At 40.3% G+C, this 15,050-nt stretch overlaps 3 protein-coding genes across 3 annotated transcripts; 1 reads left to right on the top strand and 2 right to left on the bottom strand.

Annotated features, from left to right (window-relative positions):
- Window positions 1–294: 294 nt before the first annotated feature.
- Window positions 295–6,548, bottom strand: tbp (TATA box binding protein). Its single transcript, XM_030720521.1, has 9 exons — window positions 6,413–6,548; window positions 5,797–5,948; window positions 4,433–4,601; window positions 4,123–4,291; window positions 3,839–3,926; window positions 3,076–3,167; window positions 2,776–2,943; window positions 2,561–2,655; window positions 295–1,689 (listed from the first exon to the last, which is right to left on the bottom strand). Exons 2-9 carry the CDS (start codon window positions 5,845–5,847, stop codon window positions 1,610–1,612), a joined length of 912 nt encoding a protein of 303 aa, XP_030576381.1. The 5' UTR covers window positions 5,848–5,948; window positions 6,413–6,548; the 3' UTR covers window positions 295–1,609.
- On the top strand, window positions 6,528–8,307 carry psmc3 (proteasome 26S subunit, ATPase 3). Its single transcript, XM_030720491.1, has 2 exons — window positions 6,528–7,514; window positions 7,842–8,307. The coding sequence occupies exons 1-2, from the start codon at window positions 6,570–6,572 to the stop codon at window positions 8,178–8,180; spliced, it is 1,284 nt and encodes a 427-aa protein (XP_030576351.1). The 5' UTR covers window positions 6,528–6,569; the 3' UTR covers window positions 8,181–8,307.
- Window positions 8,308–11,277: 2,970 nt separating this feature from the next.
- On the bottom strand, window positions 11,278–14,915 carry psmb1 (proteasome 20S subunit beta 1). Its single transcript, XM_030720900.1, has 6 exons — window positions 14,722–14,915; window positions 14,273–14,380; window positions 13,343–13,424; window positions 13,081–13,210; window positions 12,369–12,475; window positions 11,278–11,831 (listed from the first exon to the last, which is right to left on the bottom strand). Exons 1-6 carry the CDS (start codon window positions 14,820–14,822, stop codon window positions 11,646–11,648), a joined length of 714 nt encoding a protein of 237 aa, XP_030576760.1. The 5' UTR covers window positions 14,823–14,915; the 3' UTR covers window positions 11,278–11,645.
- Window positions 14,916–15,050: the final 135 nt, after the last annotated feature.

A 15,050-nucleotide genomic window follows, 5' to 3' on the forward strand; every position in this document is an offset into this window, starting at 1 on the left:
TTTTATTACCAAAATTATATTAATTCAACTTGGTTTTATTCCATATTTCTGCTGGTCATTCACACCTTAGTCGCAGCAGCTCTGTTCCTCCAGTGGCTACCAATTTTATTTACACAACAAATTCTGAAGTAGAGTCCGTAGTCTACAATATAAAGAGCCTTGAGGCAACAGTTGTGAACTGGCACAATATAAAGTTGAATTTAATTCAAACTTCCAACATATGTCTGACAGGGTGGGTTCAGTGCGTAAAAATGCTGCTTAATACAATCAAAGACTCAGCTCTCAACAAGGGAGTCAGTATGTACACATTTATTAATGCACCGAGCAGTACACTAACAACTTAAGAAGCATTTAGACCTGACGGGTTCCTAATAGCTTGTTTTCCATACAAACAGTTGATGAAAGTGACCTGACTGAACATGTGAACCAAATGATCTGCGACTCAAATATTCTGAATTGGTTAAGAGCTACATGTTAACACTGGTGTGAAGGATGCGTCCAGCTGAACCTGCCTGTGACACAGAAGCACACGGCAGCTGTGTGTCTGAGCAAAGTTCACGGACAACCAGGACAGAGTTACATTTTCCTGTTTGGAAAAAGAACCCCAGAAACTTTGAAATGTAGTTTTGATTTTGACTGCCAAAAACAAAACTTAATACATATGCGGTGACATGATGCAGATTTTTACCTGCCATCATACTGCCAGATGTAAATCCAGGATCAAGTTTGCCGCTTCCTATTGTACTGTTCTTTCACATTTCATTCCTGGCTGAATTTATGACTTTCTGAGTGTCTCTGATCTTACAGACACAAGGTCCTATTAGTCAAAAAAAAAAAAAAAAAATATCTGCAAAGCAGCATCCCCTTCAAGGTTGGACTCACTTATTTACAGTAGAAAAAATATTTTTATATTTATATACACACAAAAGTTTAACCATTAAGACACTTCTTTCTAAAATTATGTTATCTGCTTCAAAGAAAGTTTTAGACTGACTCCAACTGAACTGATTTGAACTTTAAGAGCATTCACTATCAATAACTGCTGAACATTCTGACCTTAAATTCAGAAGGAAATCCAATTCAGCTATTTAGATATTAAATGAACCCTGATGACTTGAATACAAATGCAGACCATCTGTCACAAAACAAACTAATTCTGATTAGTCTCTCTGACAAATCCGATAACGTCAAAATACAACATGAGTGATTAATAAAAACAAAGTAAAAAAACTAGGTGCGAAAAATAAAACCAAAAACAAAAAAAAAAAACAGTCCCAGTCAGACTGCCTCTTTTCTAATCAGTACTTTTTACATTTTCTTACAGTCTTATGTACATTTGAAAAAGGCCTTAAAATATGTATGTAATAAACTGAGCTTTAAATATACAAACCTGTGTGATCACAACACAGAAAAGACCTTTAAAACCCTATTTTTCAAGACAATCTTAAATCCTGTAGGGACAAAAATTAAAAGTGAGAAAATCACTTCCTTATAGCACATCTCTTACAGCAGTCCACTTGAAGAGGTGATGCTTTGACATGAATATTAGAAAAAAAAAAATCTTAAAAGAGACGAGGTTTTGGAGACGATAAAAGAAGAGGTGCAGGGTCTACGTTGTCTTGCGAAAGCCTTTGAGGATGGGGTATATGTTTTCAAAAGCCTCGTAGATCTCTGACCTCACCTTGGCTCCTTAAACACAAACAGGAAGTACAGAAATTTACAAAAAATAAAAATCAACAACCATTAACACAGTTTAAAAATTCGATTGTAATATTTGATCAAGTCAAATCAAGGAGGCCACTCAACAGTTGGTCAATTTCATTTTCGAAACTACACAAAAGCAATTGACTGGAGCTCCCTCACACTTTATTACATACTGCTGGAGAAGTTATTAAATCAAACTGTTTCTGTCTACCCAACAATCAGAGTACATTATTCAGGTGTGCAGAGATTTTCCCAACAACAAAATGTCCTGTTCACTCTCAAATTTAAACATCATGCTATTTTACAACCCCACATTCTAATTCTTGGACTCTAGCATGGCTCACAGTTTAAAATAATCCCCATTTATCTCATGGTGCGTTTTGGTGCAGCCCGTTTGAAACAAGCAGCTTCTGATTGGCTGCCCCTCACAAACATAAGGTTTGAACAGCAGGTGGGTGGATCTTATTAAGGATATCCACTCTCATCAACACCATGCAGAATGAAGAAACAAGACCCATTACTGATGGGGATATCCTCCAGGGATGAATGAAAATATAAAATAAATTTAGAAATCAAGATAACATTACAGCCCCATTTCATAACAGAAAACCCTTCAGCATCTTATTACCTTCTGCAAAACCTGGGAGTCATCATCGGGGGGTGCCTGATGATGACTCCCAGGGATACAAGGAACTGTAGACAAGCGTTTGAAAGACTGTTGAACAAGAATGAACTTTTCATAGTTTTAACCAGAGTAACAAACCTTAACGTCTCCTCCTGTGTTTAATACATAACTTCTAATGCTGAGTAGTAAAAAGTGCTTTCTTTTGTTTAAGTCTAGAGGATGGGATCTTACCTGTGAGTACAACTTTCCCAGACACAAAAATGAGCAAGACAATTCGGGGTTTGATCATTCTGTAAATCAGTCCTGGAAACAGCTCCGGCTCATAGCTGCAAAGCACAAAGTCAGTTATTTCAGTCTTTAATTGGAAAAAAGAAGAGTACAAAATCATTAATAATTTACAAGTTTGCAGCTCATGAACTTTCAATCGTGTTAAAAACAAAAACTACCTGCTAAACTGCTGATGTGTGAGAACCAATCCCTCCAGCCGAATGGGGAACTTCACATCACAACTGCCCACCATGTTCTGAATCTTGAAGTCCAGAAACTTAGCAGGAAAACCAAGCTTCTGCACAACACGTGCATATTTTCTGGCTGCTAACCTCGACTGCTCCTCACTATAAAGAATAAGCATCAATGAGAGCCCACAAGAGTGGACAAATAAGGAAAGCAGAATATTTTATCATTAAAAAAAAAAAACATCAAGGAAAACCCAACATGAAAGGCTTGTAAATTAAATATAATCTAACCTCTTGGCTCCTGTGCACACCATCTTCCCAGAACTGAAGATCAGAGCAGTGGTCCTGGGCTCTCGTATTCTCATGATGACTGCAGCAAAACGCTAACAAATGGAGACAGCAATGATGGCCATTATTACACACATCTTGTTAAAAAAAAAAAAATACAACCATTTCTGCTTTAACTGCTGCTGAGTCAGGATTTTGATATTTTGTAAAGGTAGCTGGATAAGACTGATGGTGACGGTAGAGGTGAAATGTTTAGTTTGTTTAAAAAAAAAAGAAAAAAAGACAGCTATTCAAAATAAACATCAATATCTTTGTCTAGCTGGTAGACAACAGAAAAAAAGTCTGTTAAACCATTTATTGATATTTTACTTTTAATTTATAAAAGCAATTTTAAAAGCAGTTTAAATTGACTCTCTGGAGGATCTCCAGATAACTGTTGGTTCTAAGATCTAATGGCACCACCTGTTCCAATTCCTCTATTGTAAACAAAGTGGAACATAAAATAGAGGACAGCTGTGTAAACCTGCGCATTTCTACAGGACTTCAGTCTATTAAATGAATGGTCTGTGTCAGAGTAAACAGGCATATCACCATTCGTCTGAAGCGCTGTATGACCACATGCTGCACAGGGGCATGCATTAGCTGTTTCAATTGAATCTTAAAAATGCATACAATACTTATACAGACATTATACCTGCCCATTTTGATTGGTTTAAAAAGGGAGAAAACTCACATCACTGAGCTGTAGGGTAATAAAAAGCCTCACCTTTGGGTTGTACTCTGCATTTCTGGCTCTCAAGGCAATGGTCTTCAAATCTAGTTTACAACCCAGGTTTACAGTAGATACTATATTCCTAAATGTAAAGAAGACATGAAAAAAAAACACTTGAGGAAAAGATATAAAGTCAAATGTACTTTTCATTTCTCTAAATTACAATTTTGGTCTATATCTGTGCAGGACTGTCTATCAGAAAGAGAAACATTTTAAACAGTTACTATCACCAAGAATACCAAAAAAAAAGAGAGAGAAAGTGGGGATGTGAAACGTACTGTAGCTGCGGTATTATGCCAGAGGTTTCGGAGGCAGGTGTGGCCGGTGTGACTGGGGTCATGGGGGTCAGTGGGGTGGTGAAGAGTGGGGTGTTTCCTGGCAGTGCAGTCGTGGTCGAGCCCGTTACCGTCTGGGAGTGGAAAAGTTGAGGGGTCTGCCCTGACGCTCCTGGAACGAGGAACAAAAAAAGGTTTGCATGTCTTTGTAACATGAACTAAAGATGAACTCCTACCATGTCTGAGACATAAATGCCTGAAAGATTTCTCGGAATAAATGTGAAAGGAAAAAAAAAAATTGTGTGTGTTGTACCTGAGCTGGTCTGCTGTGCCTGTTGCTGTTGCTGCTGCTGTTGCTGTTGTTGCCTCTGCTGTTCCTCCAGTATAGACAAACTGTTGGTGTTCTGCACTGGCTGAGGAGTCAGACCCGAGCCATATGGCATCATGGGACTGAAGATTGGCAAGCCTGGGGTCATGGCACCCTGCGTAAGAAAAAAAATGAAACAAAAAAGCATAATGGAACAGAAATTAACTGTGGACAAAAGATTAAAAAATAGTTCCACAATGTTAGAGGTCTTTTGTTTGGTTGTTTTTTTAAGTCTGCCTCGCCTCTTTACACAAAGAGAATTAAAATCTGACAGTGGCTTCCAGCCCATTTTCAACCCACTGAGAATGTGAGGATCTATGCAGCTAGTTTTCACCAGTGAAAGGGTAACAAATTCTGAACAAACTTAAAAACCCGCTTAAAGGTGTCTTTTTGGTTCATGAGGGTTTTTTTTTGTGAAATAAAGTGGCAACATCTAAGTTGAGTAACTGAAGGGGCGTTCACTCGTGGAGCAATTTACTCATCATCCATCACTTTGTAGCTAACAGTTCATCATTATCAGACAGCCCAGTAACTGGTTGCTTAGATAACCCTCTAATATATTTATCACTCAGTCATAAAATCAATCAGTAGTATCCTTCATTCTCACTGGCAGTCACTTCAATCGGTTGCCTCCAAGTGCCGACAATCCATAACTGATGTTTCATTGTGTGTTCTTCACAGACTTTGACTGCATTGGCAGTGTGTCTGGGATCATCTCCATGCTGAATAATTAAGCTGTTGCCAATCAGACACTTTCCAGATGGTATTGCATCCATCCATATCCTGTTTAGGGTCACGGGGGGCTGGAGCCTATCCCAGCTATCATAGGGCAAGAGGCAGGGTACACCCTGTACAAGTTACCAGGGCTAACACAGAGAGACAGACTACAATTTACACCTATGGGCAATTTAGAATCACCAATTAATCAGTAACTGCATGTTTTGGACTGTGGAAGGAAACCGGAGTACCTGGAGAAAACCCACGCGGAGAGAACATGCAAACTCTACAAAGAAAGGCTGGATGTGAACCCAAACCTTCTAGCTGTGAGGCAACAGTGCTAACCACAACACAGAGTCTTTTGAAAAAATCCCCAACACCACTGGTTGAAATGCAATCCCAAATATGACAGAACCTCCACCACGTTTTAGACATGGCTGCAGACACTTACTGTCTAACCTCTCATGACAATTTGAAGCAAAAAAAAAAAAAAAAGAGTTTCTTTATATTTTAGTCATTGGAAGTTAAAAATATGAATAAAATTAGACGTTTACACATGTGGGTTCGTTTTTAAAAAGCCTCAATTATATTACCGGAGGAGACGCCAGCCCTTGGAAGGGTGGTATGCTGTTGTTCTGGTCCATCTTTTTAGTTCCCCAGGTTAGTTCAGTCCCACTCAGGAGAAAGCAGCAACACAGGCGCGATAATTCAACCAGCAGGGCTTTTTAGACCTTCGATCTGCGATCTTTTGCACAGGAGAAATAGAACGGTTATACTCGGCAGCAGCGAACTGCCTGGAAAGATGAGTAGAAGCATAGTTTACTTAGACAAACACTCAACGCGGAGTAAACAACATGCAAATGAATGAAGCCAAAATCGTGCAGCTGTAACCTGTGGCGCCAACACATTTAAACAGCTTTAACCTTTGGCAACACTACTTTAGCTGTCTCGTTAACTTCTGGCCCAATGCGTGAGGTGTCTTTTAATCAGTTAAGTGTAGAAAAATGCCACTGAAAATGTTCCCAAGCGGACCTCAAACAAAATGAAACGTATGAACGCACGAGCTAGCTGAAGTTAGCGGCAGTTAGCATTAGCAATCACGAAACCGCAAACTAAACGTTTAAAAACTACGGCTTTATGCGCTTAAAACAGCTGCAAAAAAACTCAAACATCTGTCATGACAACGCAGCAAATTACTCTTTAACTTACAGTCAAAGTGTCACCGTTAAAATCAACGCACGAACAACATTAATTCAGTTGCAGCTCCGTATCAACCCCGGACCTCTTCTCGAGCGCTCATGACCTACTTCCGGAAGCTTCTCCTTCTTCTTCCGGTGTGTCACAGTTCACCGCAGACACAGCAAAGATGGCGTCCCTGAGTGACAAATCAGTTTGGGATGAAGTGGAGGATGGGATCGGTGAAGAAGTGTTAAAAATGTCTACAGAGGAGATAGTTCAGCGCACTCGTCTCCTCGACAGTGAGATAAAGATAATGAAGAGCGAGGTGTTGAGGGTGACCCACGAGCTGCAGGCTATGAAGGATAAAATCAAAGAAAACACGGAGAAGATAAAGGTGAACAAAACGCTGCCCTATCTGGTGTCTAACGTGATCGAGCTGCTGGATGTGGACCCTAACGACCAGGAGGAGGACGGGGCTAACGTGGACCTGGACTCCCAGAGAAAAGGAAAGTGCGCAGTCATTAAAACCTCAACCCGGCAGACCTACTTCCTGCCGGTGATCGGGTTGGTGGACGCCGAGAAGCTAAAGCCGGGAGATCTGGTGGGTGTCAACAAAGACTCCTACCTGATCCTGGAGACTCTACCCACTGAGTATGACTCCAGAGTCAAGGCCATGGAGGTGGATGAGCGCCCCACAGAGCAGTACAGCGACATAGGAGGTCTGGACAAGCAGATCCAGGAGCTGGTGGAGGCGATAGTCCTGCCCATGAACCACAAGGAGAAGTTTGAAAACTTGGGCATCCAGCCCCCTAAAGGGGTCCTCATGTATGGACCACCTGGCACCGGGAAGACCCTCTTGGCGAGGGCGTGTGCTGCTCAGACCAAAGCCACATTCCTGAAGCTTGCAGGTCCACAGCTGGTGCAGATGTTCATCGGCGATGGAGCCAAGCTGGTGAGAGACGCCTTTGCCCTGGCCAAAGAGAAGGCCCCGTCCATCATCTTCATCGATGAGCTGGATGCCATTGGAACCAAAAGGTTTGACAGTGAGAAGGCTGGAGACAGAGAAGTGCAGAGGACCATGCTGGAGCTGCTCAACCAGCTGGACGGATTTCAGCCGAACATGTTGGTCAAGGTAAAGTCACCTGTTTTTAACACTTTATATAGAGCATGTACCACACTGTGCAATAGGTCGCTTTTCTCTGGAGTGGAGCAAGAGTTTGCACCACAACTCTGCTACCATTTTACTGTAACTGAATATTCAGTACTGATAATGATGAACATATAATCTTTGTCAGGATAGATCTGTGAGGCACCTTAAGTTTAACTGTACAACAACACATTCTGAAAAAAACAAGAAAAAAAAGAAGTTAGAATGCAGTCTTTATCCAAATCATCACAATAATACTTTACAATATGATGACCAGAGTTTAACTGCAGTGATGTTGTCTTTATTATTTAGGTGATTGCTGCCACCAACAGAGTGGACATCCTGGATCCTGCCCTGCTCCGCTCAGGTCGTCTGGACAGGAAGATCGAGTTCCCCATGCCGAACGAAGAGGCCAGGGCTCGCATCATGCAGATTCACTCCCGCAAGATGAACGTCAGTCCCGACGTCAACTACGAGGAATTGGCTCGCTGCACCGACGACTTCAATGGCGCCCAGTGCAAAGCTGTGTGCGTGGAGGCTGGCATGATTGCGCTGCGCCGTGGAGCCACTGAGCTGAACCATGAGGATTACATGGAGGGAATCCTGGAGGTCCAAGCAAAGAAGAAGGCTAACCTTCAGTACTATGCCTGAGGACACTACCTGTGTCTATATTTGTGTGTGAGAGCCTTTGATTATTGTTAAACTCTGTTGAGAAATCACATGTTACTATTTCTGATTATCTTGACTTAATAAAAAGAAATAAAATTTCCTGACTATTTTTTGTTGTGTTTCCTTTAACAGTTTTAAAAATATTTTAAGGGTTTCAGGTGCTATTTAAAAGCAGCACATCTGGAATTTCATCGTAGGCATAAGTCATTAACAAATTCCAGATTTGATATTTACACTGTAACGGCAATGTTTGTCACTATCACTCACATCTCTTGTGGAATATTTGGTAGTTAATAGATACAGATGTCTTGTGCCTGAAGTCAGCTCTAGCCCAACTGCAACCTGAGTTGATAAGCAGTTAACAAAATAGATGGTAAGGTTCATCTTACAGCTGTTGACAGCAATTTAAATACACTCATAGGTATGAATGTCATGGTAATTTGGGTCATTTAGTTTCTTTGGACTTCCTTTTCCAGGGTGAAAAGAATGTACATCATAAGTCTCCCATGACTTTAAAAGACAAGAATTGGGTGCACAAGTTTTAATTTATTTCTAGCTTTTCTCTTATCATACACATTCAAAAGTATACATACAGGCTCAAATACATGCATACACCCCAACTAATATTTGGTTAAATGTCCCTTAGCAAGTTGCACCTCGACCAGACACTTTTAGTAACCATCAGCATGCATCTGGCATAATTCTGGCTGGATATTAATCACTTAGCAGAACTGGTAAACTTCATTTAAATTGGTCCCAGCTTTTAAGCATAGCCCACAGATTTTCAATAGGGTTGAGGTTGGGGCTTTGGGAAGGCCATTTGAGCAGCTTAATGTTAGCCTGCTTTATCCTTTCCAAAATCAATTTTGATGTGTTTTGGGATCATTGTCCTTTTGGAACACCCAATTGTGTCCATATTTCAACCATCTACTGTTGATCTGAGGTGAAGTTGAAGAATTTGGAGGTAGTTATTATTCCATCTACTTTGTGCAGTGTACCCATACCACTGGCAACAAAACAGTCCCAGAGCATGACGCTACCACCACGCTTGAACTTCCCTTTTGTCACTGTGGCTAAATAACTCAATCTTTGTCTCACCTGACCATAAAACTTCTTCAGAAGGCATCTGGTTTGTCCATGTGGACAGCTGAAAATTTCAGTCGAGCTTGAAGGTGTTGATTTTGGAGCAGGGGCTTCTTTCTTGGTCAGCACCCTCTCAGTCCATCACAATGTAAAACCGGCTTCACTGTGAACAGTGACGCTGGTGTTCCAGCAGTTTCCAGTTCATGCCAAAACTTGTCCATGTACAAACCATAAAAAAGTGACATTTACTTTCAAATGTGTCTAAAAGTTATAAATGTAATATATATAAATATAAAAAGGGTCTTAAATACTATTGTGCCTTTATGCACTCTGAACAAGACTATGGTTTCTCCTTGAGAGTGAGCGAAACAAGTTAAAAATTAATATGTAAAAAAAAAAAAGTGTACATTTTTTGTATATACATTCAACCTAAAAAGATGAAAAGATAACTCCTATCTAAAGGTATGAATGGCTTTGGATTTCTGGTTGATTTAGAAGTCCTCCTTCCTGTCTCTGACCTGTACACACATCATAGTAAACCTATGAGTTGAATACAGGTGTACATTAACTTTTCTTAAACTTAAGTAATGGCACACTGGTGTTGGTCATCTTGTTAATGTAAGTCCTGAACAGAGTGACATATGAGCCTGACTAAAGCCACCCATTTTCTGTCTGCTGCTTTTCTCCTGCAGATGTTCTTGTTTTTATCATGAAGTCAGATAAATTTTATCTCAAATCTTTTATCTGCTTTTCTCGCCTACATTCAATTCAATTCCATTTTATGTATCCAGCGTCAAATCACAACAAAGTCGCCTCAAGCTACTTATTGTAAAGTTAAAAACTATACAATAATTACTGATAAAACCTAACAGTCAAAATGACCCCCTATGAGCAAGCATTTGGTGGCAGCAGGAAGGAAAAACTCCCTTTTAACAGGAAGAAACCTCCAGCAGAACCAGGCTCAGGGAGGAGCAGTCATCACCCACAACTGGTTGGGCCTGAGGGGAGGGAGACAGGACAAAACACAAGCTGTGGAAGAGAGCCACAGATTAATAATAATGATGAAATGCAAAATGGTTTATAAACAGAGTGAAAAGAGGTGAGTGAAAAAGAAACACTTGGTGCATCATGTACTATGATGCACTGAGTACTATGAGATCTTTGAGATAAGGTGGGGCCCGAATATTCAAGGCCTTGCATGCAAGAAGAAGGACTTTAAATTCATTTCTGGATTTAACAGGGAGCCAATGAAGAGAAGCCAAATATGCTCTTTCTAGTCCCTGTCAGTACTCTAGCTGCAGCCTTTTGGATCAGCTGAAGGCTTTTCAGGAAGCTTTTAGGACAAGGATACTAATGAATTACTATCAGCCTATCCCTGCTGACACAGGACAAGAGGCAGGGTATACCCTGGACAAGTTGCAAGCCTGTTGTAGGGCTAATAGAGACAACCACTTTCCTTACAGATGTGGCACCATTTAAGGGGAAATAAACAGTCTTTCCAACAGTATAAGATTTACTGCTTAAAAACACTGTTACAAAGAAATAATTACCCAAACTCATCTCCTTACTTTTTGTGCAGTTTACATTTAATAGAATGAATATTATTGGAGACCACACACCTTTTGTCACAATTCAGCCCTTGTCCAAGTTAATTTGATTCACCTGTTTCCAGCAAATCAGCTTCAAGAGCTGACTGTTCACTGGGTGCCTCACTTATTTTAATGTTACACACTAACATGAGATTACTTGAGATCATATTGTGTCATATGTGGCCAATGAACTAAAAGGAAATTTACAGTCCTGATGAACGATGTATGCCTACCATGCTACCAGATGCTTCTAAACGGGAAAAAAAAATCATAAACAGGCCCATTTTTTTATTTTAATAGGTGTTAGAGACTGCTTTCATTTGTAATCATTTGGCCATTGAAAACAGTGCACCAAGGAGAAAACATGGGTTTATCTGAGGTGGAGTGCACAATGAACAAGCAAAGCAGACTTTTAAATTCTTTACATTTATTAAGAATGTAAAAAGAATAGCCAAGACGGTCTCCTTCCAAAACATAATGAAAAAACTCAAAACAGAGGCAGAGTCTAAGTAAGGGCAAGTGAAGAACTTGCTTCTCAGAACAGGAGTGTGGATCCAGGATTACAGGACCACTCTGCCAGAGCACATAAAAGATGTGAACAGGAATTTCTGGGAAACATAGGAAAGAAAAATAGTTCCCCAGTTAGCCACACTAAGGTATCTGTTTGAATCAACACTCCTGTTTTGAGAAGCCTGATGTAAAGGGGCCCAAGCTGTAGAGTGGATGTGCACCAAACAGAAAAACTAGAGGCAGATGGAAACATCATGTTTCCTCCTCAGTCCTTCCTCAGAGGTATAGTCTGCTCATTAATGCCCTCCTTAGTGATGACACAGACCCGAAGGGCATCTCCGGTGTAGACGTCTCTCTCTGCAGCTGAGATGAAGACGTCTTTGACCAGTTGAATTGCCTTATCCTTAGTCAAAGGAACGTGCTCGACACCCTCCATGTTCTTGAAACCAATCTGTGGGGGGTGGGGGAGAGAGAGAGAGAGAGAACCAGAGTCCACTGTTTGTCTGTGTTCTTAAAGAAAATAAATAAATAATTTATTTATACTTTGAGAGGACCCATGCACACAAACATCATAAGGAAGAAGAAGAAAAAAAAAAAAAGACAACAGACCACATTCGGCTAATTTCCACCTGCAATCCCTGAACAGGTAAACAACATCCACCCAGTTACCGCCAACCCATTTAGAGCCAATTTCAGGTTCACCTCTACCCCTTTATATAGAATTGTTATCCATATGGTATACCTAAATGGAGGTCCCATTACAGAAGAACTGGAAGGCCGATGCCAAATTTGTGAAACTATTCTTATTTAGTATGTGGCTAAAATGCTCGCTAACCCTACTACGTGGTTTGTTATGACCTGGTGGATGCTGAGAGGTAAAATAAGCTTTTTAAAAAAAAAAAAAAAAAAAGATATTCAAGATAGAAATACATGAATATTTTAAAAGTTATGGCAATATTAGGTTAGTAGGCGTGCGTGTTTTAAGAACCTGATTATCTAGTAGTGGCTGTAACATGGCACTGGCTGATCCTCCGGCCTTGTAGGTGTCTCTCTGGTAGGAACCCACTGGGTCAAAGCTGTACACCGCTCCCTTACCTGTATTACAGATATCCAATATTTCAAATAGAAAATGGTTATTACATACAGAAGAAAACACAACCCGTATGCTACAAGAACACCACATTAAAATAACGCAAACATCCTGCTGTATTTTTCTGGGGACTGTCACCTTGATTTTTTTAATATGTGTTTTATTATTTTGTGCATGTTGTAATTAGATAGATTATTTTACTTTCTTCTACAGGAGAAAATAGTTACTGTACTTAAATGAATTAGCCTGCCTGTTATGTATGTATGCCAATAGAGGTCTGATCTCCAACTGATCTGAGATCTGCAACAATTGTTTCAGTTTTTCATACATTAAGGTGGAGATTATCCTCATAACAGCACCTACAGTATGAGCCTGCCCACTTAAGCTGTAACCTGATTATTTTATTAGCATATTTAATTCTGTCTCTCAACAACTTTTAGTTTGTTTCCTGAAGTTACTACAAGAACTGGAGTAATCGTATGAACCTTATTTACTTAAATATGTCTGTTGCATTAAAAAATAAAAAATCTAATTATAGCAAGAAAGGAAACGAGAGCTACAGCCTGAACACAGTTTTGAAAACAAATTTACTAATCACATCAGCACCCACCCTCTTCATCCAGTCCTCCAATGATGTTGTAGACATAGTAAGGAAAGAACCTCCTGCTGTACAGGATGGTGGACAACATGGCGGCAATGGCTCCGCTGGTCATTGTCTTGTTGTTCGAGTGTTTGTACATCTGAAAGATGAGAAAACATTAGTACAGGTGTGTTGTAGTCAGGCTTGATAGTGTCTGAAAGTCTCTTTGTGGGTAATAAGAGACTCGTTATTCATCATGTAATTTGAAAGCAAAAATCTTTCTGCAGTTCACCTTTAGTCTGGCTTCAATGATTTTTGTCAGAGTCAGGCAGTCGCCATGGAAACCGCTGCACCCAAGGACAGTTGTGTCTGTCCTGTAAGGGGAGAACAGTAAGGAAAATTACCTTCATCTGGTAGTTTTATCCCCAGAAAGCAACAGCTGCTTTGCTGCACACAAAGCTACAGTGCTGTGAAAAAGTATCTGCCCCCATTCTGATTTTTTTGCACATTTGACACACTTCCATGTTTCAGATCAAACTAATTTTGGTTGTCTTTTTTTTTTTTTTTAAACTTTGCTGCTTCGGATCCTGAACAACTTGCTGTAATTGATGGAACCATAAATTGTGCTCTCTACCAGAAAATCCTGAAGGAAAATATCTGACCATCAGTTCGTGACCTGAAGCACAACTGCACAAAATTAATGTTCTGGAGTTGCTTAGTCAAGACCTTAAACAGGATGTTCATGCTTGAAAATGCTCCAATGTGGCTGAATTAAAACAATTTCCCAAACAAGAGTAGGCCAAATTTCCTCCACAGCAAAGTGAAAGACTCACTGCCAGTTATAGCAAAAGCTCAATTGCAGTTCTTGCTGTCAAGGGTGGCACAACCAGGTATTAGGTTTAGGGGACAATTACTTTTTCATACAAAATGAGGAAGGTTTGGATAGATTTTTTCCCCCTTAATAAATGAAATCATCATTTAAAAACTGCATTTTGTATTGACTCAAGTTACCACTGTCTATTATTAAAAATTGTTGGATGATTTGAAACATTTAAGAGTCACAAATATGAAAAACAAAACACTAAGAAATCAGGAAGGGGTCAAATACCCTTTCACAGCACTGTATACATTTACACACTATTAAAGGCTTCACGGGGCTCTTCCCATCATTCATAAGGTTTTGCCTGTCAGTGGCTTGAGAGAGAAGTGACATTACACTTACAGCTTGTAGCATTTTGGGGAGTCCCGGCTGTGGATTGAGTAGCCTTCACTCAGTCTGGTGTCTGAGGCTACGATGGCAAAATCGTCTCCGGCCACAGCCAGTACAGTTCTGCGGAAATACACAACACGGGTCAGCCTGTTCATCTCATAAGAACGGAAAGGGACTGCTGCCCCAGGAAACTGCAGCTAACGGAAGCTAAAAGCTACCGATCCGAAACTGAAACTGTGGATTTAACTCATCTTTAATACCAATCTGTGCCCTATTTTATCGATTTGTTCACTGAGGTTGAATGAAGATGCGTTATATCTTTGATGAGATCAAAATCTTTTCGTTAACTTAACAACTGTTTTGTTGACAATTCATTTTCTGAGCGGGTTAGCTTGAGTCGAATGTAATAGGATGCAAACGTTAGCAGGCTAACTAGAAAGAAGTTGAAAAATAAGTCTCACCCTCCATTGTAGGCGTACGGTGAGAACTTGTGCTCTACTGGGCCGGTATAGTGATAATCTTTCATCTTCCCAGGATCTCCGAAATGCTGAGCAGAGAGCATGTTTGAAGGAAAAAGCCGACTGTGATGAAGCTTCTCTCAGGTAAACTCGCTGTATCACTGCAATATGGCAGCCTCTTCTTTTACTACCGTCACAGTCGCGTCTTCAGAGCGTCTCTTTGTGAGAGCGCCACCACAGGCTGCACGCCTGTAATGCAAGTCACATCTGCGCGGAGTGTGTGATAAGAATTGCCTCTGTGATATTTCTACTGAAGTTTAATGCATTCACGA

The sequence above is a fragment of the Archocentrus centrarchus genome, chromosome 3 (genome assembly GCF_007364275.1).
Source record: "Archocentrus centrarchus isolate MPI-CPG fArcCen1 chromosome 3, fArcCen1, whole genome shotgun sequence".
Classification (NCBI taxonomy): Eukaryota; Metazoa; Chordata; class Actinopteri; order Cichliformes; family Cichlidae; genus Archocentrus; species Archocentrus centrarchus.